The sequence below is a fragment of the Polyodon spathula genome, chromosome 11, assembly GCF_017654505.1.
Source record: "Polyodon spathula isolate WHYD16114869_AA chromosome 11, ASM1765450v1, whole genome shotgun sequence".
Lineage (NCBI taxonomy): Eukaryota > Metazoa > Chordata > Actinopteri > Acipenseriformes > Polyodontidae > Polyodon > Polyodon spathula.
Window position 1 is genome coordinate 6,730,661 of NC_054544.1, and position 20,736 is coordinate 6,751,396.

The 20,736-nt window shown below is 37.1% G+C and overlaps 1 protein-coding gene across 1 annotated transcript in view; it reads left to right on the forward strand.

Annotated features, from left to right (window-relative positions):
* The first annotated feature begins 1,415 nt into the window (after positions 1-1,415).
* The window catches only part of LOC121322621 (alpha-1,6-mannosylglycoprotein 6-beta-N-acetylglucosaminyltransferase A-like), a 97,923-nt gene continuing 78,602 nt past the window's right edge, over positions 1,416-20,736 (forward strand). The window contains exons 1-2 of the mRNA XM_041262789.1: positions 1,416-1,546; positions 13,782-14,199. Of these exons, the coding sequence (XP_041118723.1) occupies positions 13,971-14,199 (229 nt within the window). The 5' untranslated portion in view covers positions 1,416-1,546; positions 13,782-13,970. The remainder of the gene's footprint in view (positions 1,547-13,781; positions 14,200-20,736) is intronic.

Sequence of the window (20,736 nt, forward strand, 5' to 3'; positions counted from 1 at the left end):
CTTCAGTTCCTGTTTGGAAGCACACCTAAACAAACCACAATCCTCAGTACCGTACTAAAGCCGGGGATCAGATAGTCAACAACTTCGTTCCGCTTCTTTTCTCGTTGCAATTGGTAATAAGTCAGTTCGCAGCTGCGGATGATCCCGAGATAACAACCAAACACTCCCCCTGCTGGTGTAGCAGCCAGTCCCGCCTCATCCAACTCCACGACCCAATCATCAACAGCTCCGCCGCCCGTGCCCGTCGCCAATAGGCTGCTGGACCAACGCGAACCACAGCCCCTCCCATCCCAAGCGCTCCTATATATGCGTTATATATATATATATATATATATATATATATATATATATATTATATATCTATATATATATATATATATATATATATATATTATATATATATATATATATATATATATATATATATATATTCTAGTCAGCATAGCGTTGGCGATGGATCTAAATACAGCTAATGTTTATGACTAAAAATATAAAATTGCCGTACTGATATGGGACTAAAGGGAATAAATGCACAACACAAAGATAAAACTGTTGCAGTTATGTTTAGTGACAGTGGGTGGCCAATGTTTTTCTTTAATCGCAATATCTGCATCTGTCCGGCTCTTTTGTATAGTTGTATTGGCGCTATGATTCCAAGCAGGAGGTCCCGTGTTAGCGTCCGACATCCACCTGTGAAAAGTCAATACCTGCAGGAACCAAAGTTTGTCAGTATTTTGTTTTGAAACAGAATAGAAAAAAGAAAACTCCCTACTGCCACTAGATGGTGCTCAAGCCACACGAACTACTCAGTTGGACTTCTCCAACGGAAAATTTAAGGGACACATTTTACTTTGTCCACAAGAGTGCACGCTGATTCCCATTTCTTAAATGATTATTAAAGGTTTGATTTTTTTTAAAAAAAACTTTATTATTTTGTTATCTGTATCGTTTGTTCAAGTTTAATGTTCACATATATTTTAATTTATATGATTGCTCAATATGTATATTGTGATTGCATTAATGGCACGATTATCTTCTGTCTAATTTACAGTACGGTGTTTGTTTTTTTTTTAAAGAAAATTATTAATGTTTATATTAATCTTTATAATCATGACCAACCCCCCGTGGTCATTCAGGATCAATTGTATCCAAAAGAAGACTTAAAATGCATCTCTCATAAAGACACTTGTAAGACACAGTAAGCAATATCGTGCCATACTTGTAGCATGCACGTTTTATTTTCACCTGTGTTTTACAATGCTTTACTAGCACACTTTGTTGTGGTTTTGCCGTAGCTTAAAGCTGGAAGAAGCGTACGAGATGCTGCTTTGTTATCCTTTCGTTTTTATGACAAGTGCGAAAACAGAGACAGTCCCTGGACGCCTTCATTCCCTTTCAGTGGCAGTTTCGTTTGGTTCATGCAGTGAGCAGTCGTGCTGTGTCAGTAGCGGAAGCCATGCAAGTTCATTCACGATATTTCTCTCAATAACCAACACCTTTTAGTTCTGTGGTTTAACAGTTTGGATTTAAACTTAACGTCAAAAAGGTAAGCTCGTTTTGGGGGGGGTTAGGTTTCTTTATAGGTGTCATTTAAATTGAGATTCAGCGTTCCCTGCGCGCACCCGTAACACTGTAGTGCCTGCTTGTGTGGCTTCATGTTAATTAGGAGGAAATATATGGACAGGGGTTGAGTGGTGTTGATGTTCCTCTTTTACTTGAACCTGTATTTGGACAATTTGTCTAACTAAAATAAACACTGGTTTGTGTTGAATGATCAGAAGCTGGGGTTGTTCTCATCACTACAGTTTCAGTACCGGACATAGTGTCTGATACTTCACCTGCGTATTGTGCTGATGTTTAATATTAGCATCAATGTCAAGTGAACTGTAAATGACAAATACAATTAATCAACGCTAACTCGGAACTGGGGGAGGGGACGCCGCACGAATTTTGCGCTTGAACCAATTCATTTTGTGAAAATACTTTAATATAAAAATACCGTGATGTTACAATTTCTATATTCAAGTCGTGGGGTTGCTGGGGATGTGTTGTTTTGGGCAGTAGTTACTGTGGGTAGTCCTTACGCTGAAGCTGCAAACAACGCCATTTTTTAAGTTTTTCGTTCTGGGTTTTTGTGTTTGTGTTACAGCAACAAGTGAGCTTCACATTTTATTTCCACTTGGTTTGCATGTTCAGTTACCAGGTATTTGGTTCAGAGATTGGTAAGCATTGTCCCAGTTCTCTGAATTTGCTTTCCAAGATTAGCTACCCTCTGTCGTTACTTATTTGAACTTTCCCACGATCTGTTGAAACGAGTAACAGACTTAAGTTAGTTTTTATGTATCTAAGCACTAGCTGACTTTTTTTCCCCCAATAAGATGCTTACTGTGTGTAAGCAAAAAGTATTTCATTACATTTACCCGCTAATTGGAATTATGTTTGGGGAACAGCAAAATTACATGGGAATTGCCAAATAGTCCTAATCAGTTTAATAACAGTATGTGACAGTACATTGTAAATTATATTCTGTAAGAGAAGGAAGGGCATACAGTATATGTCTAATATTGCATTGCTAGCGAAAACTGATTTTATGGATTTCTTGACCAGCATGCTATATCAGGTTATGGTATTTAACACTATACCCAAATCCCAAGTTTAAAATCTATAGTGTAATGCGGTATATATTTTTTAAAGATTTGTCATAAACGCGATGAGACCCCAGAAGTCCTTTCACATACAAATATGAAGTAAATTACCTGCACAGCCACCATACTCTAAAACATAAAAAACACACACACACACACACACACACACACACACACACACACACACACACATATACATACATATATATATATATATATATATATATATATATATATACACACACACACACACACACACCCCTCACCAAGATTTCAAATCAACTGGTCTTTCTGCCCCCGAGTGAGATGCAAATAGTCTTGTGTCTTGCATTGCGCCTGCTAGTCCTACTGTATTTTAATAACCTAAGTAAGACTAAGGAAACAGTATAACTAATTTGAATGTGTCATCAGTTCCATCAAATACAAGCCATTTGGGTACAGAGTCATTTCAAATGGCTGGATCACATCAATATCCGTGTTTACAACCATATTCCTTCAAATTTATTTATTTTTTTGCTAATAACCTGCATCATAAATTCGAGTGCAGTGTAGTGGTGGGTGTATTAAAATCAACAACAAAAGACGTGACTACCTGAGTACACAAAAAGGAACGTGACTGACTGCTGAGAAAAGACAACAAAGACATCACTGCCCGAATACACCAGCAGCAACACGACTTACTGCTGAAACAAAAAGTTACTGCCCGATCTCGAATCATCCATGACATAGAGGCAGCCATTTTCAAAGAAAAGCCATTTAGCTTCCTGAGGAATTCCAAGAGAAGCTTGTACAATTTCAGCATTTTTTTAAATTTATTTTTTAGAATTTATTTTTTAATTTAGTAGTCGCCAATTGATTTTTACACCATTTTTTTCTCCCCATTTGAAATAAACAATTTAGCGGTGAAGACGAACACATGCTGTCTTCCGAAATGTGTGCCTTCAGCCGACCGCTTCCTTTCACTCTGCAGGCCTGCCATGCAGTCACCTGCAGGGGTCGCTGGTGTGCGCTGAGCCGAGGACACCCAGGCCGACCTATGCCCTCCTCTCCTGGGCGATGCTTGGCCAATTGTGCGCCGCCTCTTGGGAACTCTTGTCCATGGTGTAACAGCCTGGACTTGAACTAGCGGCGTCCAGGCTATAGGACGCATTCTGCACTCCACGCAGAGCTCTTTTACTGGATGTGCAACTCAGGAGCCCCACAATTTCAGCATTTTTAACAAACTACCAGCTTGGACAGATCGGAAATGCTGATCAGACCCTCATGTTTTTCGACATGCCAAGCAATACACTGGTATAGGGAGGTGCTCTCCAAAGCAGCAAAACACAAAGTCTTTCAGTGATTAAAAGAGACTCAACATTTCTGTTTATTGACATGCCTGTGTTAAATACTCTAGTGCTTGAAACTGCAAAAACGAAAAGAGAAATACTGTGCAGTTGGCTGTTCTGTTGTGTTTTAACAGTCAAAAAGTGATTTGTAAAATCTGTAAGTTATTTTTAAGTAATTTAGGGCCAAGAAAAATTGAAAGTCTGTGTTTCTGGTAATCTAGCCAATGCTATTTGGACTTTTTACATGTTTCCAAGTAGAAATAACAGACATGTACTGTAGTGGGCCAATCAAGGCTCCAACAGTTGAGCCACATGTGCTCTGACAAAATGCTTGTAAAATGCTGTGTCACAGAGGAGTAACTAGCATTCCGAGGGTCAAGATGATAACTTGATAGGACAGTTCATGAGTTCACAATAAAACAATGTTTGTTACACAGTAATAACCAGAGTCCAACCTTATCCCAGTTTAGCCAGGAAGGGATATTTGAAATTACCGGTATTTAAAAATCTATGTTCAATTCACATCATGTACTGTAGCAACTGATGGGCTACGGTTTGCATTTCTTTGGTATAAAAGCCCTCTTGTAGTTTACTTACAGAAGTAGGAATAGAGCATACCGAAACAGTGACATATGCAAGATCTATACTTTAGTTTAAATCTGAGCTGCTAGCTGCACTGCAGTGCTGATCAATGGAAACGGCACTGGTGCTTTGTCCCTAAACACATTCCTTCATGTTTTGACCAGATTTGTTGAGTACTTTTACGCATTTCCTTTTGCTTAGAGAACTGAGCAATAAACTAAACTTAAAATGGCCATTTACCAGAAGGAAATTGTTGGTCTGAGTAAGTAGAGCGGTCACCGTGAAGGTGGCTTTATTGCAGTGCACCTCAAAATGCTTTTGCTGAGTGCAGTTGTGGGGTTAATAGAGTTCATGGTACAGTAGCTAAGGTAGATTTGTAACCATGCCGTGTTGTTCTCTAGAGCCTAGTTTATTGAGCGAAAGGTCCACCCGAGCACAATTATGAAAACAGAGCGCTCCTAATAAAACTTGACCTTAATTAAAAACAATAAAAAAGAAACATGGCTGCATACCCAGAAACATGAAAAGTACATTTTATTTTCTTGATGTTCTGCGCTTACAATGTGTCTCAACAGGAAAACAAAGGTGTGCGGGTGTATAATGAAAGATAGGCAAAAGAAAAAACAAACCAACTACTATAGATACATTATTATGTGAATTATTGGGACACACTACAGTATGACAGTTATCTGTTTGTCAAAAGGAAGCATAGTACAAATTAAAAATACATCTATAGTATGTAATACTTCTACAAAAGTGCTGTCATATTATAGTAAAATACCAAATGATTAATTCTTTGTTACTGGAATGAAATGTAATGTCAGTACTTGTCTTGCAGCAGATATTAGCAAGTACTGCAGGCAGGCATAGTGGTGTGTGGCCCTCTGTAAATGGCATCTCCTTGGAGGAAGTGCATGTAGCTGATAGAAAAGAAGCAGTGACCAAACCACAGGTGCTTACTGTAGCACAATAGAATTCTTCAGCACTGTCAGTCAGCAACCTCATACATATACAATCTGTCTAGTCATAACACACTGTAGGAGATTGTGCATCTCTAGCCCAGTTACAAACTCATCCTGGCACAAAACTAGGTACTGTGTTGTATGCAGTTTGCAGCGCTTTACTGCAGGTACCAAATAATGAAAAAGTAGCAGAAATTAGGAATTCAGGTGTGGTGGTCAGAGTTGTTTAGTTAAATGAGTGAATGTAAATGAGCTGCACACCACATTGTTTTGATGGGTAATGGCCTATAATTCCCCTAGTGCCTTCCTGGTACAAAACCTACTCTTCATTAATGTACAGTAACCCCCACCTTTTCACACTGGGTACACTTACTAAGTGTATCTGGCACTTCTCAGGGGAAACTCCCCTCTGTTTGCCCTGTTTGCTATTATTTACCGCGTAACATCCGTTTCACGTCTGGTTCCACCAGTTTGGCACTTTAGTACACTTGACGTTTGTACATTTTTCTTTCACACTGAAGCAAAAATAAGCGAACCGTATGCAACCTTACCCAGAACACGTCCCTCAGGTGGTCTCGGTATGGTTTATTTTAATTGTGCCTGGCAAAGTTTGGAGCTTTCACGCTGAAGATCAAACGTTCCAATCCGTCCTCTGAAATGGAATATCATGGGGAAACGTGCCACTGAATTCCACTTTCATTCTTCTAGGTGTAACTTGCAACTTGCTCATTACACAGTGACCAAAACTGCCTGTCATTGTTTTTATTAGCTTGTTGCATTTGCCAATGACATGACAGGTGTTTTTCTTTCTTTTTATTTTAAACAAATCTTCGCAAATTGATATGTTGTTGGTTTCATACTGTCTGAAGCAAGTTGATGTTGTTTTGTCCTACATGTAATGTTACTGAATGCTTTGAGTCGTCCTGTGGGAGTTGTGTAATTCTATTTTCTTTTTTTAAATTTATTTGGGTTGAGCAAATAGGATCATTCTATGACAAATCCCCCACAAAATCTTGAAATTAACCACCCGATTTACACCAAAGTCATTGTTTGGGGTAAATAAAAAAATGTAATTCAGAGATTTGACATCTCTGTGGGATAGTTTTCTGAATAAAAGTTGGTCTGCTGCTCAAAAGAGCCGTATGAGATGTTTTTTTTTTTTTTTTTTTTTTTTTTAATATAAAAGAACTAGAGTTATGCAAATAGTTGCTGTATGGTTCAATGCAGATAATTGCTTAGATAAGGTCACTGCTACAGTAAAGGTGGCGAATCAGTGATATCAGTTCTAGCTGAAAAGCAAAACAGTATTTCTGTCTGGAACACCTTTACTAGGTTAATTTAATTCACAAGTCATTTTACTGCATTCCAATCCATTTTTGCTGCAGTTAAGAAAATAAAGGACGCCGCTCAATGTAAGCCTCCTTGACTGTGTTGCTGTTCACAGAAATAATTGTTAAAAAAAGGAAACTTTAAATCCTGTTTTGTCTTACACTGTAAATTGTGATCTTGTAAATAAAGTTTAGAATCACTACTGGACCATCAAGCTGTTTTCCCAGCTGCATGGTGTGTGTGCTTCTACTCATTCGGGTGATGGTCCAGGATTGTAATGCATACAGTATGTAGGGCTATGGCCTTGCCAAGAGGTTGTTAAAAAGTCTGAGCTGACAAGTGAAGTTAAAGCTGTTTGTCTTTTCACCAGTAAATGTCAAATGTCATCTGGTCTCCCAAATGTTTTTGCACTTTGAAGTTCAGAATACTCAAGTGAGGAGGGTGCTGGAGATGAAGTAAGAAGTTTCATTTTAGCGACTTCACTAACACAACCCATGCTGTCTTAAAGGAATCAAATACAGTATGTACTACAATATGATTTGTTTTCCATGCCACCTGGACAGAAAGCTATTTTGATTATTTCCATCAGCAGCACTCCAAGATTGTAACAGTAGGAATTACTATATAGCTACTATAGCCAAACTAGTCTCAACTGATGGAGTGAATAAGTGGAGATTTTGCTAGAGGGGGGTGAATCATATTGTATATATTGTGCATATATTGTGCATACTGTGCAGACATATTCGGAGGAATTGGAATCGATATTTTGAAGACATAATAATTGTGATTTGAAGCCATTTTAATTGACTAGCAGTGACTTCAATTTAAGTAATTTGTTGCCATCGTGAAAAGCTCATTTTAACAGAATGCTGCTAATTGCAATTGATTAATGAGGTGTTTGAATTGGTTAAAGGGGAATGGGAATTGATTTTAAAAAGGAATTGGAAATTGAATTGTAATTGAAAAACAGGAATTGACTGCAACCCTACTCTTCTTTCCATATTGATGTTGTGTTCCAGCCTATTAGTGACCGACTTTTTTTTTTACTGAGTTGCAGAAACATCTCAAAACATACTGATTTTTGCCATGTGTGATCCCCCTGATTTTGTGATTTAAAAGAAACTTAACTGTAAGTGATCCTGAAAGTATTATTTTTTCATTTTTGAAACACAAACATAAAAACTCTTTTTTTTGTCTTAAACAATTTTAGTCTCGGAGTCCAGAATAATTCAGATGTTCAGCCCTGGCTTAAGTTGTTGTGATGGAAGTTTTATCTCTCAACTTCCTGCAGGGCAGAGATTCAGCAAGACAATAAGTTTGAGCAATTAAGTTTAATAGTTAAAGTTTGCAAACCTGAGAACAATCTCAACACATGCAGGTGTTAGGAAACCGAGCAAAGTTCTGAGCTCCGCAGAGCTTGTATGCATAATATATACCTTGTAACCTATAGTTATTGCGAGCCAATCACAGAAGCAACAACTTGGAAGATTAAGATGAGACCAATCATAACAGCTTATTCTAATTACAACCCCCCCCCCCGAAACAAAAGGAAGTCAGTGACATTTCTTGAAGTGCCATGGAAGCAGCTTGTGGTTGCAATAAAATAGAACTTTCTCTGTCTAGCTAAATGTCAGTACTTTTCCATTCCTTATAAGGGCCACCTGTCCTTCAAGTAGAAACAGACAACTACTGATAATAACACATTATTATTATATTATACCTAAATCTTATAACCCGTAATAGCATTTAAACCCGAGCATGGAAACCCTAGACAATCATGGCAGTAGCAGCATTAAAGTGCCCCATCAAATTATCATGTAACTAATATCATAACTACTCATAATAAACTTATTATGACTTTAGCGAACATTTATTGTTCCTCCTGGCACCATGACAATCTCTGTCTTGTCACATAGGCTCTTTTGCAGTCTACTTCAAAGCATGACTAAATAGGGACATTTCCGGTCCACCTTAGACCCCCTTAACAAGATGTGTGATGAAGGCTGAAAGAGGAAGAGAAGTGTCCAGACTACATAAGTGTATTTCTTGATTTTAAACATTATTGAAAATAAACTTCAAACTACTTATTACATTGCTGTGATCCCCTTTTAAGTCACACAGGCTAAGCAAACCCATGTACAGACAGCTCAGAGGTTAATATATAAATTGCGTAAGATATAATTTTCCAACCACACTGTACAGACACAGTCACTTGCTTGGGTCTGTTCCACAAATAGACCTTGAGAATCCTACAGTGCAATGGGCAGACAGTATGGTACTGAATACACAAAATACACAAAATATATATCTGTGAAGCATCTTTGTGTATGTAGCATGCTCCAAGGCAAGGTGACTTCAGGCCTGACAACCTTTTTGTGCCTTTTTTGACTGCATGAATATAGGGGGAGGGGTATAGATGCTTTCTCAGTTAACACTGTAACAAACATATTATTTTATATGTTTTGTCAGCAATCTTTATATGTTCTCCTGACATTATAGACAACTTACTATTCTGTCAGGAACAGAGCAGTGACACTTTCGTACAGAAGAGAAAACACTCAAATAGTCTGTTTTCTTTTGAACGTTAATTACGCCTAAGTACACCAAGAGAGAGAGAAATGACTCCCAGGTAGGGGAAATTACTTTTTTTTTTTTTTTTTCTTTTATGAACATCCATATAGAGAAGTTATTATTGATTGAGTTTTCCCTTTATTATTCCATTACAAGGCCCTGTACACACTATCAGTACACCCCGCTGATGCCTTCAGTAAAGCATAGTTCTAACTTGCTGCAGGATTGGTAAAAAAACAAATCTTGGTTTACATACCCTAATGTTATTTGTTATTGGTTGCAAAGAGAAATGCACTGTACTACTATATTTTTGTGAAATATTAAATTTTTATGTTTGCAAAAACAAAAATAAATACATTTCCAGCAGAAAGGTGGTTGTCTGAAATCCGACATCAATATTTCCAGTCGCCCACAGAGGAAAAAAGTTTGCCATGGCAACCAAAATGGTCGCTCCTTCAAGCACTGCTGGGTCATGACAGAGTTCAGAACTTTCCCAGGCAGCAGAAGTTAATTTAACCTGCTTTGGCTTGAGTTGCACTCTACTGCTGCTACTGTAACCTGTTTTGTTTGCTAGAGCTGGGCTATTCCTTTTTTTCTTCTTTTTGTTCCAATTATGGAGTTAGACAGCTGATAAAAGACAACACCAGTATACGTAATGTCTCAGTTAAATCATTTTCTTTATTTCCATACTTTTGTCCCAGGAGGTTAGAAATCGAGATGAGACGAATATAATGGTTTCAGACTTCTTTTCAAACTGAATGAACAGTTTAATTGAAAGAACAGTTTCTGCTGCAGATACAGCCACTGTACTGTACAGTATGGTATAAAGATGGTGATCCTGAAAGCTCAGGTTTACTGAATTACATACCTGTAAAAAGCTACATTTCTAAACCAACGTGTTGTAGTTTCTTAAACAAAAAAGCAGGTGATTTCATCACATTCGCTGGAACATTAGATTTTACTGATTTACAGTGCTTTGCAAATTATAAAAGTCTCTTCGGAGGAGACGTACTGTTAAACCTAGGTCCTATTGTAAATGACTCTGCAGCAGCGATTGTGATGCATAGTTCACCCCCAAGTCTCTAAGTCGCTTTGGATAAAAGTGTTTGCTAAATTACTAATTAATAATAATAATAATAATTCCTCAAAAATCACAATGGCCTAATCCGTGGGTAAGAGTATTCAGTATGAAAAAGGGGTTAAGAATTCAGAAATAATTTGTATTTTGAGAATCGCATCGGAAGGTAAAACAGCTGTTCAAAAAGTTCACCTTTTAGCAGTGGCATGTTTAACTTTCACAGGTCTGGTAAGTTTATATTCACTAGGACACCAAATAGGCCTATCTTCCTGCATTTTCAAAGCGCAGTTGTGTACTGCACTCTTTAAAACGCTGTGCGTATCCTCTTTGACCCAGTACCCAAGTAGATCAAATGAACATTTGGGAGTTTCTGGGATGGAAATAAGACTCCTAATGCCTAGCAGTTTCACCCATTGTAACGTGCTTGATTAGCCCCAGAGGTAACAACAAGCTCAGGTGTGACTTAAGTTCATAGTAAAACCTGGAACAGATGAAACTACTATGCAATAGGAGCCTTATTTTCATCCCTGGTATTGCTGTTATCAAGATATGTACTAAAAGAGCAAGTTTGAAGTGATTTGTACTGCTGCAGAATTCATAACTTCTAAACCTCCTGACTTTTTCCAGGCTGAATCTCTGTTTGCACATTTCTGTCTGCATACAATATTCTGTGTTTTAGCAAAGTTCACTTTTTACCTTGCAGAATGTTTCCTGTCGCCTTTTCCGTTGAATAAAATATTGACTTGCTCTGTTAGAGGTTACAGTCTGCTGCAAAGTGTGTAATACAGTAGTGCAATTGTCATGGGAACTTGGAACGCAACAAAGAGAGCTCTTTTGAGGGTGAATTCCCCACGGAATGCCTTTGTAGGGAGATAAAGACACCGAACTTGAGAACACTGAGATAAGTCATTAGCTCAGAGAAAGGGGCATGTGCTGCTCGTTCAAGTCCTATTGGTGTCAGATAAGTTGTCATCTCGACAGCAAGCTGGACAGACTTCAAGTACCACCCTGGCAACAAAGAGTGCAGGTGAAGCACTGCCTGAGAGAAAGAGGTACATACTGCAGCAGCAGCTCGGTCATTATGTGAGCTAAGATTATTTAAAAGGGGCTGCAAATCAGCTGTAGCGATAGGAACATGGTCTTACAGTTTGTACTGCATAATAGTCTGGCAGTGTCATGTAGTTTTAGGCCTTCTCATTTGTTTGTGGGGCATGATGTTCAGACACAAACACAGCAGAGTTTGAGGAAATTGCTTGTGCTTGGGCCTGAAAAGAAACTCAAGGTTCCTCATTTTCACAATAAAAAGAACAATAACTGTACATCTGCTTTGCTTTTGTATTTCAATCGAAATCAAATACTTCAGAGTAATGTCTGTGAATTCATTTTGGCTTTTATTCCTGTGATGTCCACTTACCCATCTGATCACTTAAAATCATTATGCAGCAATGGCTTTTTCTATAGTTATCTGCAAAAACTAGAAAATGAGTTGTTGTACTCATATGAAATCCAATAGAGTTGCATGCTGGCTGTAACACTGGTTTGCTGCTGTAACCGGGATCCTGTAAGTATGCAGCAGGATTCGCAGTATTGGCCTAATCTGTAAGATCTGTATCTTTCTTTTGAATGGAAACAGGAAACACTTATACTGTATATTTAAACACAAGCTTTTTGTAGTGAATGTAAATGTTTAGTTTTTCAAACCTGCTACTGTTAAAACAAACTTAAAGGGAAGGGTGTTGCCTTGCACATCTGTAATTGCACATAGGCCTATAGACATTGCAAGAACTACATAAGACCATTCTGAAACATAAAAAAAATGTATATAACAGTAACTGTTTTAAAACGAGTAGGGCATTGTAACAATTCAACCTTAAGTGCAATATAGTGTAATGTTAAAATGTTTACTGGGTTTGCCCTCAATGGAAAGCAAAAGGTGGCCTTTTGATGATATCAGACCGGAAAGGGAAAACTAATGTCGAACCTGGTCTGCAAAGGGTTAATTCATGACTTCAGCACAGTAGCTGTCAAATGGAAAAATATGTACGTTATTTTATGCTCTCACAGTACTATTAATTTGTTGTTATATTTGCTCTTGACCTTCCTTATACTGCAGCTACACACATTTGTTTTGCTCTTTTTCACTTAACATGTTGCTTAATACAGGACATGAGTGCTGTGGCTGAAACAAGATTGTATTACAGTACTGTTGCATCGGTCTTGTTGTGACTTATAGTATTTACTCATTCATAATGCAACCCTTGCTCTTGAAATTGCTCTTGATATTCTGAAATGTTCTCTTCTGACAACAAAAAAAAAACCCACTGTGTGTATTGTTGTGCATGGATTGCATCTCAGTAGTACAGCATGAAACAGGAAAGCAGTGTGGAGCAATAAAGGAAGCCAATATGTTGGGCATTGGCTAGTGAATGTCCCAGTAGTGTATAGATTAAGGAAATCAATAGTAAACAACACACGTTCTTGAGATTAAGATCGAATCAGACTTTCGGTATCAATACCGTCATTTATTTAAAAACAATATTTCTTACAGACAATTTAACTAGTACTGCGAAATAAGTTATACTTTGATCACTCCATAGAATCAATGGTGTTGTGTTTTACATTCGCAATATATTGCACTGTAAAGGAAATTGTAAAATAAGATACTCTACTTCAGCAGATTCAAAATCATAAACAATTAATACAAATACACTGACGCAAAATAAATAGAAATAAATTGGAGAACAGCTTCAATGCAGGTATGTGTAGTCATTTTGCTGCAAAAGTATTTTTTTTTTTTTTAGGCCTTCGACCAACGCACATTTATAACAGATTTTGGAAATCTGTCAATTGAAGGATATAGGGCTGTACTAGTTATCATAGTTCTATCTTTTCTTTCTGTGATGTAAGACAACAGTATGAGCTTATACAGTACGGTGCTGTATAAAATGTTTCTAATTCATTAGCAGATTTTAACTTCTCTAAAGGTTGTAGAAAAAGAAAAAGTTTGGTCATTTTGAGAGAGCGAGAGAAAGAAAAACAAAAAGAACGCCACATCTTCCTGTAATTGTGTGGTTTTGTTTTTAACATTCCTGGCTACAGCAGTTGGTGAAACCACACATCAGTTAAATAAGACAAATGTTTTGAACCGGATGTTAACGGGCCTTTATTTTTTATTTTCTTTTACTTAAAGTACTTTGTATTCTTCCAGTTTTTGGCAGTGACTTGACTACAGCTTCATAGTTTTTAGAAGGCTGCCCTATCATATCCTGTTTTTGTCCCCCTGCAGGATGAAGCTGTGTGCCACTGATTTGACTGGAAATTTAACTGACTGAGGGAAATGTGCTTCACTGGAAGGCCACAACAGCAACGGCAGAACCAAACCCTGGTAACCATGAACGGGCTCCTCTCTTGAGGCCTGTGCGGCGTTTTGTAACGCGGTTTAAATTGTTTCTGCTGGCCGTCAAACTTTGTGATCATGGGCTGGAAGCTCTCCTCCCAGAAGCTTGGCTTTTTCCTTGTGACATTTGGCTTCATATGGGGCATGATGCTCCTACACTTCACCATCCAGCAGCGGACTCAGCATGAAAGTAGCAGCATGCTTCGGGAGCAGATCCTGGACCTCAGCAAGCGCTACATCAAAGCACTGGCAGAGGAAAACCAGAACGTGGTGGATGGGCCCTATGTTGGGACAATGACAGCATATGGTGAGTAGTACACTTTTCTGTTTAGCTGCCAAAGTAATGGTGCATCTTAAATGTGCTCTGATAATGATTAGTCTAGTTTAATGTTGGTGTATATTGTAAGGAATCAATTGCATGATGTTGTATATTGTAAGGAATCAATTGCATGATGTTGTATATTATAAGGAATCAATTGCATGATGTTGTATATTGTGCATGTGCTTTGTTCTGGGTGACTGCTAAACGGCAGTACTGCAGATGCTTTCACCACTAATCTAGTGTAAGTACTGTAGATTATTATATGTTTTTACTAGCGAGGGAAATAAATACAACTTAAGATCATGTTAGTTTTACTGTAACATATTAAAAGAATACATACTTCTGTTGGCTGACTGTAAATGCAAAGATAATAAAAGACCATTGATTTGGTGGGCTGCGTTTAGAATGGGAGTTTTTAATAGCTCTCTGATGCCTATATAACCTGGTTTAAATGGGGATAAGCTTGAGCACCAGACCTGGCTGAAACCAACTGCCTTCCAGCATGCAACTCGGGGCTCTGCCTGCTGGTTTTCTGCCTGGACCTGCCATGGACCTTCTTTGTAGCCATGTAATAACTGGTCAATTAACAGCCTGCAGTATTATTGTTGTGTTTTCATATTGCCGCAGAAAGCAGCTGGTTTTTCAATACAGATTTCACTGCTCGTTGTTGAAAGAAGAACTGGGAAGGAACTTTGGGGGGGAAAAAACGCATGGTAGTAATCAGAGAGATGGAGTGATCCAGAAGGTTTTATTTTCCTACAGTGCCGACACAGTGACTGGACCGTTTAACTTTTTTTTTACAATTACATTTGTTTTTAGTACTGTAACTATCATTTGTGCTTTTTTTTACCTTTTATAGTTGATTTTATATGTGCTGCTTTTATAGTATTCATTTATTGCAAAGGACAGAACTACGGTAACGGTTTTATTGATTTAGATACGCTTTTAGGGGCATGCACCTGTATGTCTCAAGTTGCCTGTCTCTGTTGGGGTTCTGTAGGGAGTGCTGCATTGACCGGTGCAATTCCTAAGAGGTATGAAAGCAAGTCATCTGAGGCTACTTTGCCATTTCGTCCTTCAGGGACAATTGCAGACAAAACTGCCCAGACTAGACCCTAGCCTTGATAACATCCACTGATTAAGTTCTGTGGGTGAGAAGAGACCACAGTATAAGGGACTTGCAGCAGTGAAGTGACATTCACATTTGGCATTTTTAATTTAGTAGAAAATAGTGGTATCATTTAGAAAACAGGGGAGTTAAATGCACACAGTAAATGTGAACACACCTAGGGGGGTTTAACAGAAATTAAATAATGAGGAACTCCAAACCAAAGTGCTTACTAATAATCAAACTGAAATACATAAAATCACACACACTCAAAACATAATAGAACTCTGTGCAATAACAAAAAAAAAACACTCTCAATAAAATAATAAATCCACACACCTGCAAACCCTTGTAGGCTGCGCTAACTACCCAGTCAGCAATCAACACCCCCCCCTCCAGATTCCGATAGCATGCTACAAACAGACTGCAATAATACCTATTAACATCCCTTACAAAAATAAACTGCAGTACTAATGCAGTTATACTGCAGTTAACTGTAGTATAACTGCAAATAAACTGCAGTACTAATGCAGTTATACTGCAGTTAACTGTAGTACAATGCAGTAGTACGGCAGTTATGTATTTTCTACTGCAGTATACATGGAGTACATACGCAGCTTAACAATTTATTATTGCAGTATTATTGCAGTAATGTTATTTTGTGTACTGTCAATGTGAAATATATACTGTAATGGAAATATGAAATGTTTACATTATCTGTTCTGTATTGTTACAATACACCAGAGTGCAGTGTAGTACAATGGCAGAATATAATAATAATAATAATATAATAATAATAATATAATAATAATAATAATAATAATAATAATAATAATAATAACATATCTGACTTAAAAGGTGTTGAACCGATAAAGCTGACTAATCCGAACTTGAACTACTGGAAGAGAGATTAGGAAGTTGCGGTCAACTGACGAGCGAAATCTGGTGAAGAAAATAAATACCCATGCCCTGTGATACAATTTAGTTGCAAGTATTTGGGTTTTATAAAAATCGTTCTGTCTGTAGGTTATATTATATAGTTTTAAAAATACATTTTAATTTAAAAACACATATTCCAAGTAGACGGTTTTTTGTATAGCCTGCTTTTTGTTGTTTTACACAGGTCTGTAACCCCATATTACCTATATTACGAAATATGGTGATGTTTTGATTTCTTGATGTAGGAAGACATGCTCCAAAAAATCTAATTCAGCAGCAATACACCGTCAGATTATGGATTCTGTTAAAAGGTGTCACAAAAGAAAGTACAGTGAGATCAGGCATTTGTTGTATTTTTAGAATGGAAATGCAAAGTCAACCCTAGTGGACCAGAAAGATTTCTGTAAGTGCATACAGTTGTGTGTTGTTGTGGGTATTGGGATTTTCAGCTTGTAGAATTTGGAATAATAGTAAAAACAGTGTTTCCATCAGAAATCTGTGCATTTTCATTTTAGATCTAATTTTAGAGATTAAATGTCATGACATTTATGATAAAGAAGAATTAACCTAAAAATTATTTGAAGGAGTTTAACTTATCAGCATATTTGTCAACGGCTTTCTTATTGTAACTCGTCATTGATTGTATGTTATGTACTGAGATTTGTTTTTTATAATCACATTCTTATAGGGATGTAATCATTGCTGTTACAGTGTTTTAAGAATAAGGTTTTAAAGGGAAATATCAGTTATACTGGTATTATATATTATGAATTTTATTATTTTACACTTCACTTAAATTATTTATTCAGTGTTATCCTGCTTATGTTTAATAATAAGAATCTAAGACAAAAGGGGACAACTTTGGTCCTAGAGGCCTGAAAATGTTACAGCTGTGCTGTTAAAGACTTTATTGAACTGCCTAACTGACCCATTTCATAATTTTCTGCTAGTTCTTAAATTGTTGACGATTTAAAGAGATTTATAAAATCTGTTACTGATAAGTAAAATGTAAATTTAGTATGTATTCGGTATTTTAGGAGGAAGATCGTTGTAGCTACAGACTACAAAAAATTCACAGCAGAACTTATGGTAATTGTATTTGGACGTGAAATGTTGGCTACACATTCTTTGAATGGAAGGAAGGCAGTCAATACAAAGGAAGACCAGATAAAACCACAGCTTCCAATCAATACAGTGGAAAAAGTAATTGATAAATATACACTTTTACTTGTCGCTTTTGTACGAAATGATCTAATACAGCATTATTATCTATCATTATAATAAATACACAATTAGTAAATCAGTCTTTATATGTAAATTGCAATGCATGCAGGTATACCTTTCATAATTATTATCTTTCTGCCGCTGAAGCCATGAATTTCCATAAAAAGGAAGCTGCCATTTATACTGGGCTTGTAATTTGCTATTAGCGGGTGGGTCAAAGTTTTGATTTGGTCTGGGCATAGGGCTGGGACCAAAACAAAACTGACCATAATCTCAAATTACAAGCCCAGTACAAACGGCAGGTTCCTTCTGGGGTAGAAGCAATATCCCTCTGACAAGCAATAAAGTCACCGTCAGTACCAGGTTGGTAGTTTGTGATCAACGGGTGGGTCACATTTTTTATTTGGTCTCAGCCTAACCCATACTAACATTCCCTGTTATAGTACTGACACCCCTCTAGGGCTACATATTTGGTAAGCCCACAGAGGTGGTAAGAATTAATTCTTGATGACATAAAAAAGTTTGATAGATATTTAAAACATGAAAATGTAAAATAGTTATGCAATACCTAATAAATACCTAACGGCTATCAAGTTTTCATATATAAAATGACATTTCTGAGATTATACACTACTGGTCAAAAGTTTCAGAACACCTCCATTTTTCCAGTTTTTATTGAAATTTACACAGTTTAATGTCTCAATGTACTCTGAAATTGAAGCATAGAACAAATAAACAATTGGAGATAAAAAAGAAATCATGGAATCGTTTTGTTTAACAAAATTTAATCTAAATTTTTGACTCATCAAAGTGACAACTTTTGCAGATATAATAGCCGAACACACTCGTGGCATTCTTTCTGCAATGGAAATCAAATATTGTTCGGAAAGTTCTTCCCAACGCTGTTGCAGAAGTTCCCACAAATGTGTTGCACTTGTAGATTGCTTTGCTTTCACCCTTCTTTCCAGTTCATCCCAAACCAGCTCGATGGGGTTTAAGTCTGGAGACTGTGCTGACCATTCCATGATTTGAAGCCTACTGTCTTGTTCTTTTCTTCTAAGGTAGTTCTGACATAGCCTGGAGGTATGTTTTGGGTCATTATCTTGCTGTAGGATGAACCCCTGACCAACTAGGCGTAGACCAGATTGTATTGCATGGTGCTGCAAAATGCTGTGGTAGCCGTTTTGGTTCAAGGTGCCACTCACTCTGTGCAAGTCGCCGACTCTGGATCCAGCAAAAGAGCCCCAGACCATCACGCTTCCTCCTCCATGTTTGACAGTTGGCGTCACACACTGAGGAACCATCGTTTTGCCTACTCGACGGTGTACAAAAACCCTGCGTAATGAACCAAGGATTTCAAATTTTGATTCATCGGTCTATAAGACCTTCTTCCAGTCTTCAGTAGTCCAAACAACGAAGACAAACTTTGGAAAAAGAGGAAGGAATTTATTGAATAAGGTATGATATACAAAAAAATAAATAAGAATCAGAGCACACACATACCATGTACATATTTCTAAAATAATTGCTAAGTGAATTGATAAATTATTTTTGTTTAATTTTATATGCGATGAAGTAAAAACTAGGCAGGTGAACGCAGTATTAATCCAGTTTAAAAAAAGCAAATACGTTCACACCTTCACATTCAAATTCACACACATGCTTATGAATATACTTCAAGTATGTTACAGTAGATGCTTTGCAGAAACTTACTAATGTTATGAAGTTGCAATATGTTCTTTCAAATTTGTATAATGAAATGTATTGCAGAAATATAAATGGTTCATTTTTAGAGATTATCTTTTTTCATGTGCAGCGGAAATAAAAACAGCCTAAACCTGATTTTAGATTTGTTTTAAAATGTTGTGGTAAAATGATGGATTTTGATGGATGATGGACACTCATGCATACGTGTATAAGTATTAAGGGGGTAACTCCAGTTATTTTGTGCACGTGGGTGTGTGAGTTACATCTTGCCATATGTTACTACAGCTGTTTAAGTAAGGTGTGTGTGTATTGTTTTTATTATTTTTCTTTTGACATCCTGACCACTTTTTTACACTATTACATTGCAGTCCACTGTGCTCAATTTCCAAGATGGCTTCACATGTACCGCTGAGAAGAGCTTCAGAACTACCATACATTTCCCATCACCGTCCTGCTCACGTGTGTATGATGAGGGTGGTGGGAAATGTAGTTCTGAAGTTCTTCTGAAGAGTTATGTGAAGCCATCTTGGAAAGCACAGTGGACTGCAATTTAATAGTGCACAAAAGTGGCCAGGATATCAAACAAATGTAAATAAAAACAATACACACACACCGTTGTAGCAACATATGGCAACATGTAACACACACGCAAAAAATGTGTTACCCTTAAAGTAATGTTTAATAAAGTAATTGTTAATGTTACATATTGTTTGTAATTATACCATGTTTTTAATCATTCAAGTTTCTTCTTTCTGCTGTTTTATAAACCCCATTTTATTATATGTGAACATGTTCTACAATTACAAATAAATACAGTAATTGGGGGGCAAGTGTGTTATTACTGTTGACACACATAGGTATTACAAAAATATTGAAGTTCACATTCTTCAGTGGTAATGTATTCATACTGTAGTAGAGTAACAAATGTAATAGAGAAAGGTACTGCAATCATCCTTAAGTAACAATGCATGCTGCAGTAGAGAACTGCAATGGTAAATTCATGCTGCAGTAGAGAAACTGCAATTGTACTGCAGTAGAGAAACTGCAATGGTACTGCATTCTTACTGTAGTAGAGAAACTGCAATGGTATTGCATTAATACTGCAGGGCATAAACACAATGGTATGGTACTATACTGTTGAAGTTTATTTGCAATATGGCAAAACTGCTCCAGTAATGAAGTAAAAAAAATACTGCAGTGGTACTGCAGTATAGATGCTAAACACGGTTATATTGCAGTACTATTAAAATACTGCAGTATAACAGTACTACTGCAGTATTTTTTGACTTCATTACTGCTGTATATTTTTGTAAGGGGTAATCCTTTAATTCTAGTGTCCCGCCCAATGAAGCTAAGGTAATATATAATTAGTAGTTTAAAATATACTTCACATGCAGTACTATTCGAGAGGAAAAGGTCGCAACTGCTAAAGGAAGAAAGGTTTTGTCTTACTTAGTTTGGTCAGTGGACCTGCACGTTAGCTGCAGTAAGTTAAAACAACCACTTTAGGTCAAGTTCACTTTGGGTATTGCGTTCCAAAAGCC